The 26,572-nt window shown below is 37.4% G+C and overlaps 1 protein-coding gene across 2 annotated transcripts in view; it reads left to right on the top strand.

Moving 5' to 3' along the window:
• sgk1 (serum/glucocorticoid regulated kinase 1) overlaps window positions 1-25,267 on the top strand; it is a 59,942-nt gene extending 34,675 nt beyond the window's left edge. Inside the window, exons 4-14 of one of the 2 annotated variants that reach the window (XM_015349054.2) lie at window positions 7,255-7,321; window positions 20,569-20,644; window positions 21,060-21,135; window positions 21,225-21,413; window positions 21,514-21,645; window positions 21,938-22,050; window positions 22,469-22,592; window positions 22,742-22,837; window positions 23,083-23,238; window positions 23,601-23,690; window positions 24,254-25,267. In XM_015349054.2, coding sequence (XP_015204540.1) covers window positions 7,255-7,321; window positions 20,569-20,644; window positions 21,060-21,135; window positions 21,225-21,413; window positions 21,514-21,645; window positions 21,938-22,050; window positions 22,469-22,592; window positions 22,742-22,837; window positions 23,083-23,238; window positions 23,601-23,690; window positions 24,254-24,421 — 1,287 coding nt within the window. In that variant the 3' untranslated portion in view covers window positions 24,422-25,267. Of the gene's footprint in view, window positions 1-7,254; window positions 7,322-18,073; window positions 18,186-20,568; window positions 20,645-21,059; window positions 21,136-21,224; window positions 21,414-21,513; window positions 21,646-21,937; window positions 22,051-22,468; window positions 22,593-22,741; window positions 22,838-23,082; window positions 23,239-23,600; window positions 23,691-24,253 lie in introns of those variants that run through there. The other variant, XM_006625825.3, reaches the window with a different exon arrangement.
• Window positions 25,268-26,572: the final 1,305 nt, after the last annotated feature.

Raw genomic sequence — 26,572 nt, 5'->3', positions numbered from 1 at the left:
ATGCAGGTGGATTTTATTCGCATGCTCCATTATATTTCTGTATATCTCCATAACTTTAATACACTTCCATTCCAATATACAGTTTATTCAGTTGCCAGTCTCACAGATTCAGTACATATCTATAAAAATAACACCAATATACTTAGACATATTCTCTTGACTCTGTAGGCAATAATGTTTGAAGAGCCGGAAGTTTTTTTTTCTTTCATTGAGATTTTTCTTGCAGTGAGTTTCTGTTTGGATTTCTAAGACCTGTCAATACTTTTCAAAGAAGATTTTGGTACTAAGGAAGGACTTTCATTCAGTCTTCAAAGGAAAAGGAACTATTCTGGGAAGCAGAGAGGATTCTGTCAGTCAACTATGCTAGTATTTGATAACATACAGGATTTTTACTGCAATCAAAAACCATGGGCTTAAACACACCAGTGTGCCATTTCTCCATGCCTTGTGGGAACTGTGTCAAATAAAAAGAACTACATTCTACACTTTTATTCAAATATAAACTTCTATAAGGAAGTCTTATGCTTTCTGTAACACATATGTATAATGTATTGAGACCGCTAAATGAATATATTTGAATAATATCCTTAATTATATAAAACCAGAAACAGTTGGAGAAAATGAGATAGGTCTCAATTGGATGGGAGCAGATGGCAAACAACATTTTCTCAGTCTCATTTCCTTATTGTTTCTCAGAATCCCATGGTGTCAAAATGAAGTGGTGGTTTAATGATTCTGAGTTCATATACTGTATGTTGTACCTTTCATTACTGAAGCTTTCTTAATAGAACCATAAATCCGAAAGGAAAAATGCAGTTTGCACTCATTTTTAAGGTCAATTTGTACCCATTTTCATGAGCATGCAATTCTCAAACAACAAAGTACTTTTAATATCAAGGTACAAAACATTATAAGTAATAAAAAGTAACGTATAAGTAATTAACTTTGCAATAATGAAAATATACCTCAGTTCCTCAAGCATTTTAGCCACAGGAAATAACCTCAAATGTTGAGGACACCCAGTTTAATTCAAATACGAGCAGACTGTCTGGATGTACTTGAATTTGTGTTTTTTTAGACAAATGTTTAACTGTTGCACAATACTTATTCTAGAAGCAGCAGAAGAAAGTGTGAACCTTGCACTGGCATTTCACTTGCTTTAGTTCTTTAGTAATGCTGTGCAGGAATGCAGATAATATGGGTTACACAACATCTGTGAAAATTTGTAAAAACAATTTTTTTCAAATGAGATGGGTGATTTTATTTTAGCATTTATAAAGTACATATTCCATGTATTGTTCAGAATGTGCAATATTCTTCTGATTGAGTCCACATGGGGTTAAATATTACTTTAAAAAGAGGATAAAAATAACATGGCCAAGACTAAGGGGAAAATAAACCTGTTTGTATCAGGGTATGCCACACTGTAGGCTGAGGCAAAAAAACACAAGATGGCAACAGTGTTTTCTGTGTAGTGTGTGTTAATCAGATAATTGATGCTTGCACTGACCTGAAACCACCATTACAAAGGAACTTCATGCTGTCATGTTTTAGTAAAAGCAAATATTACTGTAGAAAACCATTGGAAATCAGAGGTAAGCAAAAAGTGACCATGTAAACCATGAAGCCAACTATAGGAATTTATTATACAGTGTGGTCTAAGAAAGGTTAAATACATGAAAAAGCAAAAACAGTGTAAATTAACAGTGATACTTTTTTAGGGAATGGACAAAGCAAAATAAAGACAAATAATCAGTCTGAATTTCCAACATTAGGAATTTATATTCCAAAACAGCAAACAGATTATTTTATTCATTTTTGTGACCCACCTTTTTTTCTGCTGTTCAGTAAAGTAAAAAAAAAAGAACAATTTATCATACGCTGTGATGCATTTGCCTCTCAGCCACTAAATTTGTAAAAAAACAATTGGCTTGACATAACCAATCTTCTTCAGGTTTTCCTACCTTAACATGGCCGGCAGCATCCTAGAAAGGAAAGTTTAAGACCTTCCTTATGTTTCGTGACCTTTGGTAACTCTAAAGTGGAAGAAATTCATTTATTTATTCATTTATGAAGCTTCAGTTACTACTGATGTTAGAACTCCCATCTCTTAAAAAGAAATCCCTCTTATCATTGCTCAGAAGCTGTCTAGAAACAAAATTCAGATGAGAAGAGAGCTTGCCTTTCTGGCACGCGTATAGTTGCTTCGTAATGGAAAAGGAACAAGGATATGTCAGACTGCGCATAATGGAGACAGTTTCTTCATAATGAGGACAACTTGGACAAAAATGTGTCAACAGTTACAGTATCAGAAGCTAATTGTACTAATAGAGATACAGGAACTTTTCAGGAGCAGGGTTACTGGAAATCAAAAAAGGGCTATGAAAGGACGAGCAGAAAGGCTTATTTATTAAACAGACGGAATAAAATGGAGCATTATAATCCTCAAGGCAGTCATTAAGGAGTTTTTTCACTGTTTTCTGTGTGGTGAAAAAAAAATACAATTAACAGTCATAGGCACTATAGTGCAGAAGGGACTTGGCCTATTAAAATCCTTCAGATCCGCACACAACAATCTCTGATAAACTATACTTTGGCTTTATCACATTTGCAAAAGACTTTACTGTGAACAACATAAGACATAAGTCTTTGTAGTGCAGCATTCAGACAAAGTCTTTACTATTCAAGAAGAATTTCTGTCTGTGGGAATCTTAAGTGATTGTAGATCTCATTCGACTTTCCCTCCACCATTTTATAGATGCCAGAAATAAAAAATAAAAGCAAACATTTTCACTGTATAAGGCATTACTACTGTCAGCACTTGATGTCCTTTTAATGGTTTTCAGGTCTCTACATGTAGGGGAGGCTGCCAGTTATCTTGGCAGGTGTCTGATTTTGCTGTGTTGGTGGCCAGTGTAGCTCTTAGAGGTAACAGACCCCCCTTGGTCATGTATTAAATTCTGGCCTTTTTTAAAGAAGGAAACCTTTTGCATGACTTTACAGCAACTACAGCTACACTACAGGGTGTTCCTTTTGGTACCTTTCACATGCAACATGTGCAGAAACATGATGTGCAGAAACATTTTTACTTGCAACACAATTTGTAGGTTCTTTTACTAGACTCAGACTTGGAAAACTCTCTCCTTTCTCTGTACTGTCCTTCCTAAACATCTGAATACATTTTGGAGTTTCTGGACAATGAGTTGTGATTATACTTCATATGGTCTTCCTGCCCTTTTAAAGCAAGACTTGGCAAATGATGGTTTAGAAATGATGCCGGGTAACTGCCCTCTGAGATCAGTTTTCAAAATCTTTCAATTAGAGGAGGTTTTTATTTTCAAGTCTTACCAGACCTATTTGAAGGCAAACAATCGACAATCAGAAATATAACAGGTATAATTGAAATGCAACATTTCGTGACCTCAAGACATCATTTAAGAAAGAACTTTATGTATTAATAGAAGGGTTTTTTTATCAGATAACCTCACATCGGTTCGTATTTAAGCTGTTTCCATCACAGAGTTATCTATTCTTTAATGTAAGGCAGCAGGGTGTTTCTAGTTATAGGGCACCGGCTTGGCTACAGCAGATGCACGTTCATTATGCCCCCAACGTCCACCATGATCAGACTGAGCTCCTTGACAGTGTCCCCTAGAAGCACAGATCTGTCTCTTGCAGTGACATTTAAGTGAAAATTCTCTGTGAGTCTTATCTGATGCCCAAAATTGCTCATTGTTCTTGTTGAGTTGTTAGCACAGTTCAGTTTTGCTAAGATTTTGCTTTTTTAAACATCATCACTCTGCAGCATAGAAAACGTATTCATATGTAGGCTGTTGGCACAGGTTGCGGGTTCACACTAGCTCCACAAATCTACAAATTACTTTTCTCTATTAATCCCTTTCCAATAAAAAAAAAGTATTATTTTTTAAGTGTGTGGTTGGTTCCTCTTTAATTTGCATGTCAAGCATTTTTTTAATACTCATGACACAGACAGTTGAAAATAGATAATTCACATATTTGACAAGCTGCTAAGGTTGTGTTACACATGAAGTGCTTAATTAGCCCATGCTGTGCTGAGGGTGAAATGTGATCACCCCAGGAGGGATTATGCTGGTTTCCAGCAGCTGGTTTTATTTTACTGTACCTCCTCTCCTCTCTGTGACTCGGCTGAAGCTTGGCACAGGCAGATTGTGAGTAGTGGTGACAGAGGTTGTGAGGATGGGTTAAGGTTCAAGCTGAGATAATTCCACAGGTCATTTGCTTCAGCTGATGAAAAGTGGCAAAATCGATGTGGGGAGTTTCTGTTGTTGCTATTATTGATTATTTTTATGCCTTTTACATATGACTTTATGAGTCTTTGCTTGTTTCTCTTTGCTCTATGGAATACATAATATTTTAAAGACAGAAATAAAATAGCTAAGGAAACAATAACATTACTGATGTTTAATTCAATGGAGAAAAAAAATGTATACAGTAAATGTATTGTGCATCCAGTAATAAATAACTTTACAGGGAATAATACTGTAGCCACACTGACTTCTTAAATCAATTTTTATTTTTATTATTTATAATTTCAATGAAAGAAATGAAATGAAGGAATTTTAATTCAGTTTCAAAACATTCCACACTTACACTTGACCAAACTGTTACCCATTCATGGTCATGTAAACGTGACTCGTATTTAAATGCACACACTGAATCTTCAAACTGGGTCATGTGATCGGACCACAGTGGGAAGAATGGGCTCCCATAGAAAGTGAAGTAATAGGTCACCAATAGCAACAAACTGTCACGTACAAAGAGTCTGGGTGAAAGATGTCTAAAATGAGCACATTCTAGACTGTGAGAAGGCTGTATTTTCAAAATGCCTTTGACTAGGTTACATTTGAAGTCAAGGATGCTAATGTAAAAGTCTGTTTATAATAAGACTATTTTTCTCTATATTTCAATTCAATTCAACTCAACTTTATTGTCATTATACTTACACAGGTCCATAGTATAATCTATATATTTCTATATATATTGTTATTCATATAGTCACAAATTTTTCATATACTGTTCCCTTTTTTAGGAACTTTTTTCCCTTTTTTCGCTTTTTTTCCCATTTGGGGAGAATTTTTATAGTATATAGTATATTGTAGTATATGAAGTGAGACATTTTTGTTTTTTATTTTTAAAAAATCTCATTTTATTCTAGAATACTTCGATTCCATTCCTCTTTCCATTTTGCTTGGTGTGCAAGAGAGAAAAAAGTGCTTCGCAGTGCTGTTGAATCTCACTGTCAGATTGACCCTTCCAATTTCAAACTACTGAACCCTAGAATCAGTGGAAGCTGCAGGAAAATCTTGATTGCTCTGTTTTTCAGCATCTTCCCTAGTGGAGTTATGTAGCATGATTTTATTTAAAGGGGAACTGCAGTCCCAATTTTTCTGCCCAGTGATTTAATCTCAGTAACAAAATAAATTCAAAATATTTTTTGAAAACAAAAACAACAAAAAAAGTCGAGAGCAATATTTCTATTAAAAGAGATGCATTCACAAACCTGCTTGTTTACAATGTAATAAGGCCGCTTCACGTCAGTGGTTTGTTGCCTTGTTCTGAATTGCAGAATATGGCACTGTGCATACCTGGAAATGTAGTCAATTCTGTGATATAATTTGGAGGTTTTACAAGTTACTCTTTTACTTTCATTGTGGTTTGAAATGCACGTATCAATGCTGACTCTTTCTAACCCTGAAATATAAAAATAGCATTGCAGTTCCCCTTTAACAAACTGACTTCAAAACAAGCAGTGGTCACTGGGAGAACCAGTCCAAGATTGGTTGCTTACTTTGATTTGAAAATATGACAACTCCTATTCTCATCATCATATCTCAAAATACAAACCGAGAAATGTTTTAGTTATAGCACACAGTAAGTGTTGAATTTTTTATTGAGATGCTGGATTACTGCCAATCATCTAACCTTACAATGAAGGTATTTCATTTATTTTTCCACACCATTCGAGTATGCAGAGTTTGTTAACGGCAGTATCTGTTTTTTTTTAAAGTGCATGTTTTGTGTTAATGTCTTTAAACTACTGGTGGTTACCTGTGCCCTGATGTAACAGTCACTCTTCCAAAGTACTTTGAGGTTGTGTTCAATGTGAAAAGGCGCTCATTAAATTCCTGACTTATTTTTGAAAAGGGATGAAAACAGCATCAACTGTGGAAGGTAAAGAATCCTAAGCATAAGGTACTTAAAGATCTTACATCATGCAAAAAAAATACTGTAGGTATGTCAATGGCTGTCTGATTAAGTCCAAAGGAATGTGCATCTTGTAAGTGATTCACCTTGTTTCTGAGCAAAATCATCAGTAGAAGCTGATTGAGAAATCCTTGGCATTGAAAGAAAACAAGCCCCATGTTCAACAGAAATAGGTTGCAGGCTGAAAAGGATTTTAGGTCACGTGGACCTCCACCTTCAGTTCATTCAAATGTAGTGCAATGGCATTCGGCACTATATAATAAAGACTTCCACTCTTATTATCTGAAAACAAGATTACTGTCTAGACCTGTTTTCCATTACAGCAGCATTGGTTAACCATTCAAACCTTAGACATGAGAAATTAGTTCATTTTTGTATTTGTGTCTGCTGAAGACAATTTTATTATATTTATGTTAGATGTTATTAACACAGGAAATCCCTTTCTGTCTCAGAAAGAAAAGCATAATAATTGCAATAAACCTATGTTTAGCTTCTCTGATTGTTGCACTTGAACTCAACAGTTATTGATGTTGAGCAAGTTTCAGACTACGGCTTTCAATTTCAAGATGTTTGTACTAATTTCTAAGAGTGCACAGCCAAAGTCTCCTTTTACCAAAGTAATAAATTAGTTTACTGAATTAAAACTTTTTGGTCTGTTAATATCTTTGTGATATAATACAACACCACTACAAATATTCCATACGCATATACTGCTAATAATTTTGTCCTGCAAACATTATCCCCTCATTCTGTATGGAAAAACTTACTCTGTATGCTGTTCTGCTTTATACCTGCTTAAAAGGTTGCATTAGTTTTGTCATAAAACCTAATAACAGGTGCAAATAAATATAGAATCTGCAGAAATACACAATAGGTTAGAGAAAATCTGTATTATGCCAGCAGTCATTTTAGAGTGTTGCCATTGTATTCATTGCTAGTTACAATAAGACAAAGCTAATGTGTTCCAGAACCATGAAAGTCTTGATATTGTGTTTGTGTTTTTTATAGGCAATGGATCTGTTCTACCCAATTCTGCCAGTCCGAGAAAGGACGTATTGTTGCGATAATGACCCAGGTAACATTTCATCTTCCCTTTATAAAAGTCTAATGAAAGGCTGAAATTGCTGGCAATTTACAGAGGAAAAGATAATCAGTTTTCGTCATATATAGTTCGTGATCTCAGACTTGAAGACTAGTTGATACAGAGCTGTGTTTAACAATTTTCTACTTTTACTAGCCGATTGTTTTAAAAGAAAGAATCTTTGGATCAGTTTGGGTTTCCTCAGTGTGCACTATCAACCCATTGGGTGTCTATGAGCTTACAGTCATTGCAAAGACTCCTGTAATGCACTGTGGAGCCCGGATATTCCTAAAACACAAAAGGCAATGACAATTGAGTGCATATGAGGAATATGTCCACAGGTTCTCATTTACCCCAAGAGTCATAGGCTACTGAAAACGGGGCAGAGTGTTGATTGCAGTACACTCATATGGAAAGCCACTGAAGTCAAAAACGTGTATTTCACTGTGCACATAATACTGCTGTGCCACTCCTGCAGAACTCACATAGAAGGCAATAGAACAGACAGAGCTCTACCTGTGACAACACCTGTTTTGATTTTTGTTTATATCCTCATAGCCACAGATCTTTTCAAGATATTTTCTAAAATATATGTAGATATAAAAGCCATTTCCCTTGTTTTCACATATTAGGTAATTTTTCATATTAATAAGAATAAACAAACTGTGATGTCAACATTTATTCACTCAAATATTACAAGTGCAAAAACCAAGGCATTAATTTAACCTTGCTGCAAGTACATAATAAACTAAGAAAGAAAAGAGACTACCTACAAGTCCTAGGTGACTGCAACTTTCAGTTTTGAAAATCGCAAATATTTCGAAATGATCAAACTTTTACAGTGTGACTTCTCTAAACCCATAGACCATAAGAGATGAAAAGCCGCTTTACTTCTTAAGTAGAAAATAAGAAGTAATGAAGTCAACTAAACACTTCTCATGTACCAATCATGTCTTTGGGTTTGATTTAATGAAGTAGTTTAAATTAGATTTTAACAAAATCCCAGAAAATGTGATTAGGTAATGTGATTAAAAAGATACAGATCAAAACATCATTTTCAGTATGAAAAGTGGAACACTTTCAAAGTACAAGTACCATACCATAAATACAAAGTCCATATGGGATATGGGCTACCTGAGGATTAGCATGGTCCTGGTAGTGTTTTTTTATACATACACCTCATCAGCATCTACACAGACTGTTGTGGGATATTCCAGCTGCAGTCAGCAGTTGAAGATTGCCTAGTCACAGCTCTCCCTGTTGATTTCATTGGCAAGCTGCTCCAACAGATGCTCTGTTGGATTCAGGTCAAGAGACTACTTTGGGCCTGGCAAGACCTGGGCATTGTTTTCTTGATGTTGTGTTTTATCGTAGTATGGTGTAGTCATGCATTGGCCTCTTGGAAAATGAAGACTTCTGGATACCCTTAAACGTACAGAAAAAACTGTTTAAGGACTTTTCGATTGTACCATTGAGCTGTATGGTGGTACCTCAGTTTGCACAATGACATTTCTATGTTAAAGAAGTTTCCTCCTCACATCTTCACACTTCTACAACCCTGCCAGATGGCACTAATAATGTCAGCATAACACTCACCATGTTGCCACACACATTGTCTTCGATTAGGCCTGTTACAGAAGAAACACTATTCATCTATGAATAACACACTTCACTACTCTCTCAGCTTCTTTGGCTCACAGAAGATAGTGATTTAGTCTCCCAGCTGGCAATATTACACCTGAACCAATATTACACCTGAACACCAACGTGCAGTTGGTGATCTATATATATACTTTAGTGGTATTTCTTCTTAAAAATTTCTGGTACTATAGCCAGTGCAGTCCACAACCAGGTATGCAGATGGATTGTACAGATGTGTCAAATCTGGACTGTGGCGACCTTCTGCCCACAGGATGTGGCCTGTCCCTCGCAGAGCCATTTACAATGTTTCTGTGGACTAGTCTGCTAATTGTTGAAGCAGAACATTTTGTTCTCCAGGTAAATTCTCTCATACACAGACCACCTTTGTTTATAACAATACCCACCATCATTACTCAAGCTAAGCATGGTCATGTTTCTTTCACTTATTAATGAACTATGGGGTTCACGTGGGCGCCCTCGCCACTGCCACATCAGGTCAGCCCCCCGTCGGGGACTCAAACCCAGGCTCAACAGGGACCCAGCCAAAGGGAAACCTCCCATCAGCCCGGCGGCTTCGGTCCCTGCTATTTACAGGGAAGGGCAGTGACGTCACCGCTCTGGTAAGCCAGCGCTCTCGAGCAATGGAGGCCGTATGCGTTGCAATATTATTTTGAGTGACATTTTATACATTCGTGTATAAAATAATCTTGGCAATTTTAACACAATTTTTGCTCATCCCTGAACACCTGGTGTTTTCATGAAACCATATGATTTGAGCTCAAGATTTTGTTATCTCACAGAACAATACTAAATCAGCAAACTATCTGTTCAATAATAACACATTTAAAATTTAACATTACGTGTCAAACAGGTTATGGCATTTTTCATTGTACATCACTTTCATTTTGCACATTGCCTGTGGGTTAATTACTCAACTAATTTTGACCAATTTGGTAAATTTTGATCTTTTTTTTTACTTTGTTAGCACTCTTTAAGGGTAAAATAAGGATAATAGTCTGCAAAATAGTAGTGTAGGACATTCCCATATATCTAAATGGCCTGTGCTCAATTTTGCTAGGTTTAAGCAGTCATGATAAATTGAAACTGAATAACAGTCACTTTAGCTTTCATCAGAACTGAACTGGTTGGAAGCAATGGAGGTATGCAGGGAAACAAATGTAGAAAGTATCCATGTTAACCGTAGAAATAGGTCTCTGTAAAGACAGGCTTCAGAATCCAATTGCAAGGTCCAGGTGAAAGCGAGCAGAGAGGTGGGCCAGAGGATGTGCAGCACAGGCAGGCAAAGCAAAGAAATGTGCTGTATACGCTTTCAGCAGCTGTGCAGCATGCTGAGTATGGGGGGAGATTCAAGTTTGTTTGTAAACATCCAGGCACAGGTCCAAAAAGGTCAGGCAGATACAGGTAGAATGCTTGTTTAGCATAGACAGGTGGGATCATCTGAGAAGCAATTCAGACTCTCAGGACAAAAACCCAAATGAAAGAGTTCCAAACAGAGGATGGGAAAGGCCTTAAATATACAACACGGATGAGGTAATTATCTGCTAATTTGGAGCAGGAGGTACAGACAGCCGACCTGATCATGTTCTCACCGCAGCGGGAGGTGTTTGAGTTTGCTTGCGAATGCGGCCAGTTGCCATGGTGACTGGGAGCTGTGAGCTAGAGCTCTCCTGGGTATTATACTCTCTGCATAAAAGACTATATAAATGTTAAGACCTCTGCTATGAGGGAAAATGTACTTCTGCAATAGTAAAAGCAGGATGTGCATTATCACAAGGTATCGTCTTTGCTATTAGGAGTTTTAGTTTTAATTAAGAGGCGCAGCTGAATGTCATTACCTACCAAAGAAATGGAGATCCTGAATGATAAAGTATACCTGATCCTCATGAACGCATGAAGCTATTGCTGTGAAGTCAGGTTAAATATAAAGATGACTTCAGACAGTGTAACAAAGATTTTTCCTCCGAAATTAAATATTTGGTTAGCAACCCAAGTTTGAAAACCTAAGCTACTTGTTTTTGACCAGCAGGCATAGAGACTTTGATCACTTCTCTGATGAAAATCCAGCTGGCACAGTGATATGTCTACCTAAGATAATGCATGTAGTTACACACCCAACTATATTATGGGATTTCACCTGGATATAAAGTGACAGAGTCCATGAAGATTAATAAGGCTTTCTTTGTCATTGCATAGCTCTATTTAAATGCCATTTAATTATCTATAGTTATATTACATATATTTGCATGGTGGTTAAGATGTCTTGTTATAAGATTTGGCTTTTCTTGTGGTTTTACAACACTGATATCTGTTTAGGGATGGAAAGTCCTTTATTCTTATTTAAAAACTTTAACAAAGTTTTGTTAATAAAGCATTTACAGTAAAGTGAAAGAAAATGCATTGGGTTCACAGCACTGCTGCTCTTTCTAGACTGGGACTAGGAGTTCTTATTTCATTCTCACATAAGTCACAGAAAAGTCTTGACTGTAACTTACTTTTAACGAACAAACCTCTGCCTGTCATAACCATGAGATAAACACTTTATGTTTGCTAGTACAATCAAACTAAAGAAGGTATCATAAAAAAATCATACTCTCTTATCTCATGTGGTAACCACAGAGTTCATTTAAAATATTTCCTTATTGAATAGGCATAAAACATACATAAAATATTTATTTAGCCTTATCTACACTGCACTTGCTGTTATACTTATCCTTAAAAGTTTTTTTTTTAAACTTAAACCCTGTTTGACTGAAATATTTGTGTCTTGTAAACACTATTTCCTAATACTCTAATATGTGTTTCAGTGTTTCATCATTCCCATCAAGCCCAACACTTAACTGAATCCACAGTTGAGCTAACAAGTTGCTCCTTTACGGTTTTTTTTCCATTGAAAGGCTGGGAGTAGTACTCATGAAACACAATAGTTAAAAAGGCAAAACCTCTGATATGTTGAGGTACTGAAACCAATCAAGTGAAACTCAACAGGAAAGAAAACCAGCAAATGTATGGATCCCAAAGTTTGAGAAACTACTCTTAAACAGCAAGAAGAGTTCAGTATTGTTAAAGAGAGGTTCAAGAAATATTAGAGGTCTATTTTTTGCTCAATTTTAAAGCTAGAACAGAAAGCAAACATCTTGTTGATCTTACTTTTTGGAATTCATTGAATATTAAGTTACACCATTTCGCTTTGTTGAAATTTGGGAAACTATTTCTAGGGGAAAAAAGAGATCTAAGACAATCAGAAAATAAGAAAAGAAAAATGCAATGCTGTTTGTTAAAAACTATATTAATGATGATGAACAGTAATGCTGAAAAGTAAGCAGTGAAGAGGCACAAACTGAACTCTTACACTGGACTTTAATAAGAGACACCACATATAAAAACTACAACAACAGAGAATGATGTTTCTTAATGGCCTAAAGGGCTCACCTGCATAGGCCCTGGTGCCACTTCCTCCAATTCACAGTTGTGGGGGAGCCAGAGCCTTTCCCAGAATGCAATGAGTGCAATGTGAGATACACCTTGGATGTGACACCACTCCATCACAGGGAAAACACTGTGATGGAGTGGTCGCACACATACAATCATACCCAGGGCCAATTTTCCTAGAAGTCAATATACATACAAACTCCACACAAATAGCTGCAGAAACTGAACCTAGGGCCTCTGTACTGCAAAGCAGAAATGCTCACCACTTCACCACCATGCTGCCCATTAGTGCATTGTCATATTATCTACTCGCATGTGCCCTGTACAGCGGCTGAAGAGGGAAAGCCTGTTACTACAGTTTGTGCTGTTGCGGATAACTGGGCTATCACAGTTTCAAAGGCAGGACAGGTCTTTGGAGACATAAAATGGACCACAGCAAGTGGTTACACTTGGAAGGCTTGGGGGGGCTTTGCTGTGCAAATCCAGCCTTAACGACTGCTTGCAAAAAAAACATTGATCGATAATGGACAATCACCCTTTTTTAAATGTTTGAATTGTGACAATAGTATTATTTACAGGTGGGTAGCTGCATCAGCATGCGTAGGCTGTAAAGGAACAAGTAATAGGTTTATTCCATCCTGAAAAGAAAAGAAAGAAAACACAAAGTTTTGGCCGTGGAGCCTTCTTCAGGCATGACAGCTCACACCTGAAGAAGGCTCCATGGCCGAAACATTGTTTTCAGCATATAATAAAATTATTACTTGGTAATATTTACAACAGTGTTGTTAGAATTGCATTATTTGAAAGAGTTGTGTACATTGCTGTAATAAAGTTTATTTTCTTTAAAAACATTTACTTGACGTACAGACACATAATACAATTTGTTAGAAACCCCAGAGCAACAAAATATTTAATAAGAGACCCTAACCTGCAACAGTAAAGAGTCTGCTATTCAGTTTACCATCTAGCTCTCTACAGTATGTCCTTTACAATGCTAACAATTATCAGTTCTGTCATTCTGACTACCCCATCACTTCCTAAGGATCCAATTCATGCACATGATGCTTTGTCATCCTGAGAAACACCAAATGTACAAAAGCTAGAAGATGAAGTGAGCTTTGTCCATTTCCTGTTTTCACTCCATTTTTGTGAATATCAACAAATGCAGATACAGTAAAAGTTTAGATACTGTCCCTTACATTTAAGTTATTACCCTCAGATTTTACACATCATTTTTTTTACACTTTTTATGCAGAAATACAAAAAAGAAGCCATCCGAAGAGGAAAAATTGATCTTGCCTGGTTCGTATTAATTTGAAAATACAGCAGTTACCACAAATGTTCATTATCTGTTTTAATTAACACAGTGCTCATTTGCTACTGGAAAGCAGTTCAAATGTACATTTTCAGTAATCTCATTTTTAATTTCCCTTCAGGCCTTTTTAACATTAAAATACATTTTTAATTCGTCTCATACGAAGAGAAAATATTACATATCTTTTCTGTGCAGAGCAACTAGAATAGATGTGTTAATGTGTTATCTAAAATATAAATGATTCAAAGTAAGACCAAAGAGAAACCTCACAAGGGCCTACTCTAATAAAATTAAAGTCAGCAAAAGGAAATGTTTTAAACTTAAAAAATGTTCATATTTGACTTTTTTGCCTGTGTAAAAGCATGTACTGTGAATGAGTTACATGTGCATCTTTTTACAGAGACAGATGTGTCTATTATATTCTCTATTGTTACCCTTCTGCTTTAGCAGAGAAACCTTCAGTGTTGTTCAAATTAAACCAAATACTCCTGACAAAGAACCTGAAAATTAATCATTCATGAGATTTATTATATTATTCTGAACAAGGAAGTGGATTTGCACACCATACAGTACATGAAGGAGACCTCAATGTTCCCATCATGATTCGCTCCCCAATGTGGATTAGAATGTGGACTTGTTTACTTCATTTGAAAACAGGCAGAAAGTTTCTGAAATTTCGATACCATGATGTCAATGCCATGGCAGTATGGAGGTCAGAGCTGCTGCCTCAGAGCTCTTGGCTTTTAGGTGCAGTTATGGACTATAGTGCTTTCTGTGTGGAGATTGCATATTCTCCTTGTGTTCTTGTGGGTTTTTGCTAGGTGCTCTAGTTCACTATTACTTTCTAAAGATGTGCTGGCTGGGATAATAGGTGTCTTTAAATGATGCTTGAGTCTGTGTGCTCTGTGATGGACTGCCATTTCCTTTGCCTCTTATGTCGAATATGGGTTGTTTCAGCTTTTACCAGGAAGAAGAGGCTTTCTGATAATGGATGGATGTCGTTGCTTCTTGTATGATTAATAAATACTGTAGAAGCTGCAAAGGTAATTCAAAAAGATTTATATAGTATTCAAGATGAGGCAAATACTGTACTTTGCAGATGATGTTTTAAGTAGACAAGTGCAGAGTATGATATGTAGGTAGCAAAAAAGTACTTATGAAAATACTGAAGTGTTTCTGTTGACACATAATTTACATATTGTAGACAATGCAGTAATCAAGAGACGGAATGTTAAGTTATATAAGAGGAGTAGAGTGGTGACATGGAGGCTAAGGCTATCTGTGCCTGTGGCTGGAAGGTTGCTGGTTCAAATCCTGCAGCTAGCAGAGGAATCCTACTTGGTTGGGCCCCAGAGCAAGGCCCTTAACCCCAGCTGCTCCAGGAGTGCTGTATAAATGGCTGACCCTGCACTCTGACCCCAAGCTTCTCTCTCCCAGCCTGTGTGTCTCATGGAGAGCAAGCTGGGGTATGTGAAAAGACAAATTCCCTAATGCATGAAATTGTATATGGCTAATAAAGTAATGTAATCTCATTTTCACGATCGTTACTCCTCCTCTTAAGGGCGCTCCAGCCCTTCCTCGTTCTGTCCTATTCCCCACACCTGTTCCTTATTCCAGCCCCTTTTTAGTTCCACCTTTAAAGCCAGACGCAGGCGTTTGCCTGGCGCTTCTCATTGAATCCCGTTTCATGAGAGCCCGGGGTCCTGCCGCGTCTGGCTCCGTTATGGTTTTAGTTTCCTGTTCCTGATTCATTGTTCCGCCGTTCCCGACCCGGTTCTGGTTTTTAATAACTTTGGATGGATACCCTGGTTTTGGACTTTGCCTCCTGTTTTGGATTTCCCTTTTGGATTTATGCTTGGATTGTTTGCCCCGGACTCACTTCCCCTGGACACCTGCTCACCTCGGACACGCCCCCCTGTCTCCTGACCGACTCCAGCATGATATTTTTCCCTATTGTTTCTTCACCTTTCGGATCGTGTCGTCCGCACAGGGCCCGGAAAGAACTGTTCCTGACACTTATATGGTTAAAAACATTGTTTGAACACATTACAAATAAATATTCACCATGTTACAAAAAATGCATTGATGCTTTGGAATAATTTCAGAAAAGAGCAGGCTAAAACATTGGCCTAATGGAATCGCTGACAAACTGAAGGAACTGACCCTTTTTAGTCTTGAACAGAGAAGGCTACTAGGGGGACCTGATTCAAGTATTCCAGAAAGACAAACCCAGTGGGTTTCTTCTGAATTGAGATAAACTGGAGGACAAAAACTTAGATCAGGAGGGCCCCTCTTTACACAAAGGGTTGTGGGAGTCTGGAACAAGGTACACAGACAGGTTACTGAAGTAGATTATTTTTAAGAAGCAGCTGGATGTTATCCTCAGATAACTTAGTTAAAAGCAGCCAAATGATCTCTAGATTAACTTAATTGCCTCCTCTCCTTTTTTAAACCAGCCTTAGGTTCTTGTGGTATTATGTTGTCTTCCTGCCTGAATAGCACTCTTCAAAACTGGTTGTTATTATTCTTACTTCTAGATACTGCTGCTGTTTTATTAGTGTAAGATGTATATAAATTATTGGAATTTTGTTATACTAGAAAATACTTGTCTGTTGAGGGTTAAAACGTATAATTTAAATAAGATTTCAGGACAAGACAATAAAAAGAAAGTATATTTTTGCCAGTAAATATTAAAAAAGTAATGCTTGTCTTCAAAATAGAATCAGTCTAGGACTTCTTAAAAGAAGCATATGGTTTTAATAAAACAGTTGAGAGTAAAAATTCCTCTGGCCATCATGGAGTTACAGCTATTATCACAGTCCACAAGAGAATATGTAAGTGTTCGAGATGGAAGGTGTTGTGTGTGCTAGTGAATCTAGCCATCGGGGGACACACAAAACTTAACTACATTTAATTTTGACATAGTGTGTCCATGTTTTCTCTCATTTGAGGGCTGATACCCAACAGCTAAAACTATTAAAGCTGTGAAAATAATCACAGCGGGAGAACTTCAAACTAGAAAGCAATTTCTGTGGTACAGTTTTTTTCTGTCATATTATGACATTACAGAACATTAATTGAAATCTTGACCTCTGTTGCCTATAATGTAATGTGCAAGGTTATGACTTGGACTTAATACTCAAGAATGTCCTTCAGTATAAACACCAGGGTCATATGCTTAATAGCTTACACCAGAGTTTATTGATCTTAATGAGACTTAATAATCAACTCCAAGAACAGTCCATGCAAACTATTTTCCACTTCTTCCTCCTGCAAGATGAAAGAGCGACAATCTACAACAGCTATCTGTATTCAGAGAAATTTTCCAGATCTACCTGAGGCTGTACATTTCAAGGTAAAAGGCTCATAAAATCTATAAAAAGTCAGAGTTCTCTTGCTTCTAGGTAAAACACTTCAAATAAAACTACTTAGATCTTGTGCATTTTCTAACTCCACTGTTGGAAGGTAGAAGCAGTAATTGCATTTAAGCCTTACAATCTCCCCTTTAAATGTCTGACTAGTACAAACAAACTTAAAAATATCTCCTTAAATGCAAATAACCACTACAAAATGAGTATAAATTAAATGTAATTCTATATTATGGCAAAAACTAGATAAATCTAATATGTATATTCATATGTCTCATTTTCAGAATAAGTAGTATATTTTGCTTGAGACGTTTTTTATACATTTCACCTGTAATATAAACAATGTCTGATTTATTTTTGCTTTTAATTGCTTTAATTTGATTTGAGAATAATAGTTTAAGGCTAAGACTCTTAGAATTACATGTTTTAATTTAATCTATCATCAGGGGTCCGGGTTGGGCGGTGGGGGTAGTATGAGGGAGACTTAATGCCCGGACCATATTTCTAGTTCTGTTTTGTCACTAACTGCTCGAGTCGCTCACAGAAAGAAAATTTTCCAGAAGCTAGAAAACAAAGATTGGGCAGGGCCTCTTCGCCTTAAGGTATCCGGTACAGTGAGCAAAGGAATGCTACTCTTAACATAAATTCCCTTAAAAAAAAGGTTCCTGTCAAGCACTGACTCCGTCTGCCTGCTTCGGGTCAAGTTTAAGAAATCCTCTCCACTGTCATTAATATGTGAGTTACAACTCTGTTTTGTCTTAAGTTCTGAAAAATGAGAGCGATGTATTATTTGATTGACTTTCTCAAGATCATTTAGCTTTGCCGTAAGTTTAAGGTCAAACTGCAACAGCGTCTTGGCTCAGAATCCACTGCAGTCATGTAATTTAGCATTGACCCGATTTTAACACTGTATTCTTATCTATGCAAATATGGGTTGATTATGGGTCTGGGCTGATATATTTAGCTGTTCTGGTTGAGGCAAGTGTTCCTTTGTTAACTGATCTGATATCGAAGGAGCTGGGAGAAGGGTATTGCCTTAGTGTGGAAATATAAACGAGAATGAGGACTACTGCAGAGCTAAAGGGTTGGTTTATTTATTGGTTTGCCTTTAGATATAATTATTTAAAAATATAATTGAACAGTCTGAATTTGCGATCGTTTTTAATTCTCAACGTCACCATCTTTTTCAGTTGTTTTCCTTAACTTTGCTGCACAAAGTTAAACTAAATTTGAAAGGAAGTAAAAGTTCTTCATGGTATTTCCGAAGTGTCGAAACGAAGAATATAGAACAATCGGTGCCACGTCTTATCTGCGGGCGAAGTACTGAAGTGTGTCCTTTTACACTCTCCAGTTTTGTACATTTTGCATATTTTTCCGTTACCGAAAGAAGAGCGAAACTATACCTATAGTGCTTTATTTTCATATTTTCTTTGTAGGAATTTAACGGTTACATTAGAAACAGCTCAGCTAAATGTCTATTTGCTAAACTGTGGTAGATACCATTAGTATGATATTTTGTATCCGAAATGTATGAACTTTCGTAATAGTCTTTTTTTAAAACCGTAAATGGCTCATAAAAGTGCGGCCAAAGCAGGAATTGTATTTTACAGCTCATTCGATATTGTCTAGTGTAATCTATGAAACTCACTTTATATAATAATAGCTACCATGTGGAGAACTTCATTCGGTATTGTTTCAAGTGAAATAGTCAGTTGTAGAGATCTGCACAGTTATTTACCGTTTTGCATGGATTTACGCGAATATTTTTTGCAGAAAATCATCAATATATTTATGTTTTATGGCGATGGCAGGATAACCTGTCACAATTAAATTAGCTACTGAAATCTGCTACGGAAAACGGTATAGATGAATTAGTAACAACTATTTTTTGATCATAGAAAAATATGTCGGAATTTAAAAAATTTACGGTTAAGCATTTCCGATGCATTTTAAAACCAGGTCATGTAAATGCAATTTTGTCATGGAGTCCCACTTAGCGGTTATTTTGTTAACTGCAGTCAGAGGAATTTTCGTCGTTGCGAAAATGCGAATCGCCTGAATGGAGGGAGGTGGTAATATTGTAGCCACAGTACTGTGTAGCTTTGTTTTTCCGGCAAAGTGACCTCAATCTCAAAACAACCTGAAAAGCAAAATAAACACTTTGTATTATCTGTGGAATATCAATCTATTTTCGTACAGGTGTGAGTAAAGGACATTTACATTTTAATGCAGAAAATTCATTCTCTTTCTCGTTAATAAATACTGTTGGATTTGAGTCGCTGTTGGAGGAGGTTGGGGGATGCATGTTTAAAGATGTTACTCAGGGTTGCTGCAGGCAGAAAACAATTTATGATTCATCTCGTCGGCTCGTGTCACGTACTTCACAGCAGTTTTCCGAAACTGAATTGAAATTTAGTCAAAAACGTTTGTTGAAATTAAAATCCAGGGTGTATGAACACCAGTCCACCATAGTTTTCTCCTTTTTCATTTACAGAAGGCTTCCTTTATACATTGTAGGCTCAGTAATCTCTAACAGATTGAGATTAAATTTCTCAGGACAAATTGATATGTAATTCAGAAAACCGTTTTCTGTAACATTTTTCTAAGGGTTTGCCAAAATTATCGTAGATTTGCTGTTCAATAATCTGGAGAGTTTTACATTCTACTTTTAAAACGATTGTCCAGTTTGTCGAGATTACTCAACATCATGTAAATCTTGAAACCACGGGACATATGAAAACTAAGTTTATCTACAAAATAAAACTAGAATAACAGTTTGCGACGTAAAAAAACAATAAACTGCACTTCGTGTATTGTGTTTAGGGCACTTTAAAAATAAAAGCGAAATTGTATGCAGAGAAAACAAGTTTGAGATTCTTCTGGTGCTGATTTTTAGACTGTTTGAAAACATATCCAGAGACGTAAAGATTCAATGAGTTGTGTTTTACGTTTCGCAACATTAATCCGGACATTGCACATAATGTACCACTGCTGTACTTTACAAGAAGTCCTAATTTTTTGAATGTGTGTTGCGTTTCTTCTGTGACGCCAGACGGCTCCGGGTGGAGTTTTTAATGATTGATCTACTCAAGGCACCGAGTGTCTGACCGTTCCGACACGCCCCAGGAAATTCGTAGCTGCAAAATCATGTTACTTCTCAGTTCGCACCCACCTACTTCCCCTCCAAGTATAAATACCGTGCGGAAAAAAAGTCTCGGTTAGTTAGAGCACTTTACTGTGTGGTGGGAACAAGGGTCAGGTTCTTTGGAATACAAATACAGCCGCTAAAAGCACAGCAATGACAATCAAAACCGAATCAGCTGCTTTAACATACCCTAAAATGAGAGGTGTGGTTGCAATACTTATTGGTAAGTGTTTTGACATGGGAAATGAATTATAATGTAAAAGTTCAATAAGGTGTGCAAAGAAAGTTTATCTGATATGCGTTTATGTTTCTTTTTTTACAGCATTTATGAAACAGAGGAGAATGGGACTCAATGACTTCATTCAGAAGCTCGCTACTAACTCCTACGCCTGCAAGCAGTGAGTTTTTTTTCTTGTTCAGCACAAGTGCTTAAGATAAAATGATCCGTTGCTCTTTTAGCGCAGCAAGCCGCTGATGGTTTGACGGTTGCTGGAAGATTTTAGCTACTTAAAGCACTTTTTAACAGTGCGATACTGCAAAGTAGGAGAACATGCAGGACGCTACAGGTGGTCTAGGTGTGAACTGAAGTTTGAAATGAGAGAATTACAGGATGTACTGGTTTGTCTCCGCGTGTTTCTGTATACATGTTTAAAGACTGGAGTGATAGTATTGTGAACTTTCCAGTAGTTATAATTTTCTGTATTTTTAAGGTATTGGGATCTCTTTGTTTAGGAGCTGTGTGCATTGCCTAGTTTTATCGGCTTTGGTCTGAAGGGGAGAAGCTAACTTATTTGTTGTTTTTTTTTCTTGTAGCCCCGAGGTCCAGTCAATCCTTAATCTGAACCAACCTCAAGAACCTGAACTCATGAACACCAACCCTTCCCCTCCTGTAAGTCATTTTCTTTTGGAACTGAGCCTCTGAATGTATTTTAGTGATAATTGCATGTTTCACTCATTGTCTTGCTTTCTGATTTGCAGCCCAGCCCATCCCAGCAAATTAACCTTGGGCCATCTTCTAACCCTCACGCCAAACCCTCCGACTTCAACTTCTTAAAGGTCATTGGAAAGGGCAGCTTTGGCAAGGTCCTCTTAGCAAGGCACCACAGCGACGACCAGTTCTATGCAGTGAAGGTTTTGCAGAAGAAGGCGATCTTGAAGAAGAAGGAGGTAAATTGCAGAAAATGCACCTGGATGCTTTGAAAGGTGTTTGTGAAGTTGTATTTTTTTTGCAGATCCCTACATAACTGCTTGCTTCTGTTTCTTGCAGGAGAAACACATAATGTCAGAGCGGAATGTCCTTTTAAAGAATGTGAAACACCCTTTCCTGGTTGGGCTCCACTATTCCTTCCAGACGGCTGACAAGCTTTACTTTGTCTTGGACTATATTAACGGAGGAGAGGTAAGACATAACAGGTCACAGGACGGGAAATCCTTTCATGTCCAACTGTAGTGCGGCAGCTGTACTTTTTTTTTGTTCTTAAAAAAGAAACTTCAGGATATTGGATGAAAGAGGGAGACAGACTAGAATGCGGACCCTTCTCTTGCCTGCCAAAATTGGGGAAGGAAAAAAAATAGTGGAGCAGTGGGTTATTTCCTGCAATTGTTTCAGCAGTTTAGACTTGATGTTGCTCCTTATTTATATTGGTATCCAGGACTTGGCACAGAATCTTAAAAAAACTCTTTTTTCACAGCTGTTTTATCACCTCCAAAGAGAACGCTGCTTCCTTGAGCCCAGAGCACGGTTTTATGCTGCAGAGATTGCAAGTGCACTGGGATACCTGCATTCTTTGAACATTGTTTATAGGTGAGTTTGCAACACCCCCCAAAAAATAAAATAAACTGCACAGCAGGTCAAAGGAGGCTTTCTTCACTTCACTTGGAAGTAGCATCTGCCCCAAAGAATTAAAAATGGCGAGAACTATACATAGCCAAAACGCATCTACAACTGGAAGTGTGGGGTAGCAGTTAGGGCTTCTGCATTTATAGTTAGCCGGCATGGTCTCAACTTTTAGATGCAGACTTCTGCTATACAAATTTTTATCTTTTCAGTTTCTGAGAAGACATGTGGTTTTTAACTTGGTCCTTTAAAAGATTTAGACATTATTTATTCCAACGTATGTAATTTTGTTCTGTTACTTGTCAACTGAGAAGCAGCAGGAGATGATGGATGTTTTTTGCATTTGTAGTTTCTATTTCTCATGAGTCTTTCACCCCTTTTGTAGAGATCTGAAGCCAGAAAACATCTTGCTGGATTCTCAGGGACACATTGTGTTGACTGATTTTGGACTGTGCAAAGAGAACATTGAGCCCAATGGCACCACTTCCACCTTCTGTGGCACACCAGAGGTATGCAAGCTTTTTTCTGCAGTTAAACGCAGGGATTGCTGCAAGATTAAAACACACATTTAAGTTTCACAGAATTCGAGAGGAGAGACTCCTGTATACGTCTGGTGGTCTTCAAACCAAAACTTACAAATCCATGTGTTCTTTTGCAGTACTTGGCTCCTGAAGTTTTGCACAAACAACCATATGACAGAACAGTTGACTGGTGGTGCTTAGGAGCTGTGCTGTATGAGATGCTGTATGGACTGGTACGTAAAACAGTGTAATTGATTGTGATTGATCTTCTTGTTCCTACACTATCTGTAAATTGGGGAAAAAAAATTGAATAGTGTACTTGTATGCAAATTTCTAAACATCCTTTAAGAAACACATAATGGCATGGAGTTTAAATTTACAGCAAAGTCATTAATTTGATTAGTGTTTTATATTTTACTTATCTCTGCATGCACTATAGACTGAAAGTGTAAAGGGTCTGTTTTGTTTTGATTTGCAGCCACCTTTCTACAGCCGGAACACTGCAGAAATGTATGACAATATCTTGAACAAGCCTCTGCAGTTGAAACCCAACATCTCAAACTCTGCAAGGCACCTCTTGGAGGGCCTGCTGCAGAAGGACCGAACCAAGAGACTGGGCTGCAAAGATGACTTTGTAAGTAACACCATGACCACCATTGCTGTGTCATTCAAACATCTTTATGCAGGACCCTGCAGCAGGGTGTCCTACAATGTGTAGAAAGATTACATTGTCAGGACATATTTAACTAATTCATGCTACTGATAAAAGGATTATGTGCAAAGTAATTACCTGGCTGAATTTGCAACAAATTTTGTGCAAAGATCAGTAAAAAGAACCTCTGGATACAAAAACATTAGCAGTATTGCTGCTGGTCTGTGTTCTAGGCTTACAATAAGTGCAGTTTGCAGACTAATCTAAATGGTCTCTGTCATTCAGGGCTATTGTTTATCATGGCATTTGTAATAAATGTGCCCTCTTCCTTTCTTATGTTTTAGATCGAAATCAAGAACCATGTATTCTTCTCTCCTATCAACTGGGATGACCTGAATGCAAAAAGACTCACCCCTCCTTTTAACCCAAACGTGGTAAGTTTGATTCATAAAACTAGGTTTGGTTTGCCATGTTCAAGGTTCTACATGAAAGTTGGAGAGAAGGCAAACAATTATTGGGGTGGAGTGTGGTTATGGGTGTCCCAACATTCTGCACTTTTGCACCTCTTCCTCCCCCTCATCACTACCTTGGCAGCAGCACCTTGACTATTTCCGCTTGGGTTGTGTGGTGGAGCTTCGATTAGCCTCATCCGCCTGGTAGTGCTGTTATTCTCTCAGCAGTGTGAATCTGTGACAGATTTGTATCTAGCTATTGTTTGAAGCCACTGAACAGTTAAATCCAATAAATATTAACCCATTAAGTTAATCTTTAATAAGAGAAAGGAAATGGCCCTAGTTGAGCAGTACAATTAAGATTTCTTAATGCAAGACCATCTTTGCCACTTGATTCAATTTGGTTAGAATTAATAAGAAAAGGCATTAAGTTTGTACACATTTTAGAAAACGGGGAATTCCTGGTAGTATATGCAGTAGCATTCCTTTGATCTGTTATCTGGATTGACTTGAAAGTTAAGTACTTTTAATTTCTGTTATTACAGACTGGCCCAAATGATCTACGGCACTTTGATCCCGAGTTTACAGACGAGCCGGTCCCAAGTTCCATCGGGTGCTCTCCAGACAGTGCTCTGATTACAGCAAGCATCAAGGAGGCTGCTGAAGCTTTTCTGGGATTTTCTTATGCTCCATCTATGGACTCTTACTTGTAAGGACTTGCCATAGACTGACGGATCTTACAACGGACCCTGCAGCAGGGTGAAATATTTGCACATCGATCAAGGCAGCTTTGTGGCCTGTAACTTGTACAAGTGGTCCAAGCTGAGTGGGAAGTTTTCAGATATGTTCTTCTCATTTCCTGAGATCTGGTGCTGTCTTTTGGGCGATTTTTTTTCTTCGCGGAGGAACTGCAGCAATATCAAATGTTCCAAGACATTTTTTTTGTTGGAGGACCTTGAATGTTTTGCTAGGTGCCTTTTCCCTCTTGATAAGGTCTTATCTGGAGCTCTTGGGCTACAGTGTGAACAGAAGTATGAGGGAGGTTTTAGTTGGCCATGAGTTTTCTGGCCTTGGCATCGGATGGTGTTTGACACACTACAATGGCGGGCATTGCCTGCGTCTTCCACATGTGGGAGATGGCAAATTTGCTGTACAGTCCTGAATTGTATTCGTTCGGGCATTGGTTTTTATTATCCTTTTTTTAAGAATTGCAAATCTACAATTGCTTAAACTAAAGCATTGCTGCTATGATGTGAATATGTACCTGGACCAAAAAAAAATCTAACAAATGCCCTGTCCGTAGAGTCAATCTCATCCAGTCTTCCATTTCCTTTTGGACGTGTTGTAAAGGTGGGCACTAAAGTTGTCTAGCCCTGGCATTCCATTAACATTGTTGTATTTAAATTCATTTGTACATTTCAGTCACTGTACAAGTTTTAATGTATTTAAAATGAAAATGTATGCTTACATATGAATAACTGTTCATATTAAATGTACTGTAATTTTATTTTTTTAAAATGTATTTGTGACTTTGGTTTGCAATAAACATTGATGTCTTATTTTTGTTCTCACTTTTGGAGGTCATTTTGCATAGGTACAGAAATGACATTCTGGCATTTTTAACTAAAGTCTGTTAAATATTTTACTCTTTTACAACATGTAAAAAGGCAGTTCTCAGAATAACCTATCGATCCCTGGAACAGTGGTAGTTTTACTCATACATGTTTCTTACACTTGTCTTGGTAATAAGACGGAACTTTAGGAAGTGAGTTCTGTGCTTAATTTCTTCAGTATATTACGCAATATATGACTAGAAAACGATCCTCAAGGTCAGTCAGTTTCTTTGAGTAATAAATTGGGAAAACTTTTTGAAAGATTCTGCAGAAATGGATGAACAAATTAGCTTGCGTGGGCCGTGTTTAGCAGAAAAACTTTGGGGCTGAGAAGAGTTTATCCTTATCATAGATTTTGACATTGAAATGTGAGTCCTAAAATACTGATGTAAAAACTAGTCTGAGCAATAATTGGGAACAACTATTCAACTAACGTTGGGAATGCTTCCTGGTCTTGAAACTGCCTTGAAGGGTTAGGGGTGACATGAGTCACTATATTATATGCACAGTCAAACTAAAAAATATATTCTGCTTTCAAGTGCCTGACTGACATTTTCTCATTTACAACACTTAAGGGTAGTTCTTATTCTGAAACCTGAAATGTCTGCGCTTAATGTGTAAGAACTCTTGGATTTTTTTTTAGAATCAAAATGGATTTATAAGAATCTGTATTTTCCCAGATTCTTTTCTCCGTTCACATTTGACTGACTTGAAAAACATCAAATATGAAGGAAGAAGTATTCTTTTAAGGAGAAATATGACATTCTCATCCCTCCATTTTCAAACTGCTTCACCCAATTTAGAGTCATGAGGGAGCTGGCAACTATCCAAGCAAGCAACAGGCACAAGGCAGGGTACACCCTTGATGGGACACCAGTCCATTGCAGGGCATACACTGACAAACGCACATATTCACACCAGGACCAATTTTCCCAGAAGCCAATAGACTTACCAGTATGTCTTTGGATTGGGAGGAAACCGGAGAACCCAAAGGAAACCCATGTGAACGTGAGGAGACCATGCAAACTTCACACAGATAGCCCCCCTGGTCCAGAACCAAACCCAGGGCTACAGTGCTGCAAGACAGTACTGCTAATCAGGGCGCCGCTGTGCCACCCCAACATATAACAATTACTGTTAATTTTATTGAACAGTACTACAGTTTGAAAACAATATTTGACAGTCCATACTGAAAATTTACTCTTTATTTTGTCAACTGTTAAAGCACTCAGACATGTCTCCAATTGGAGA

This window comes from Lepisosteus oculatus, chromosome 2 (assembly GCF_040954835.1).
Source record: "Lepisosteus oculatus isolate fLepOcu1 chromosome 2, fLepOcu1.hap2, whole genome shotgun sequence".
NCBI lineage: Eukaryota > Metazoa > Chordata > Actinopteri > Semionotiformes > Lepisosteidae > Lepisosteus > Lepisosteus oculatus.
Note: the sequence above shows the minus strand (reverse complement) of the source record. Positions and strands in the feature narration are given on the sequence as shown.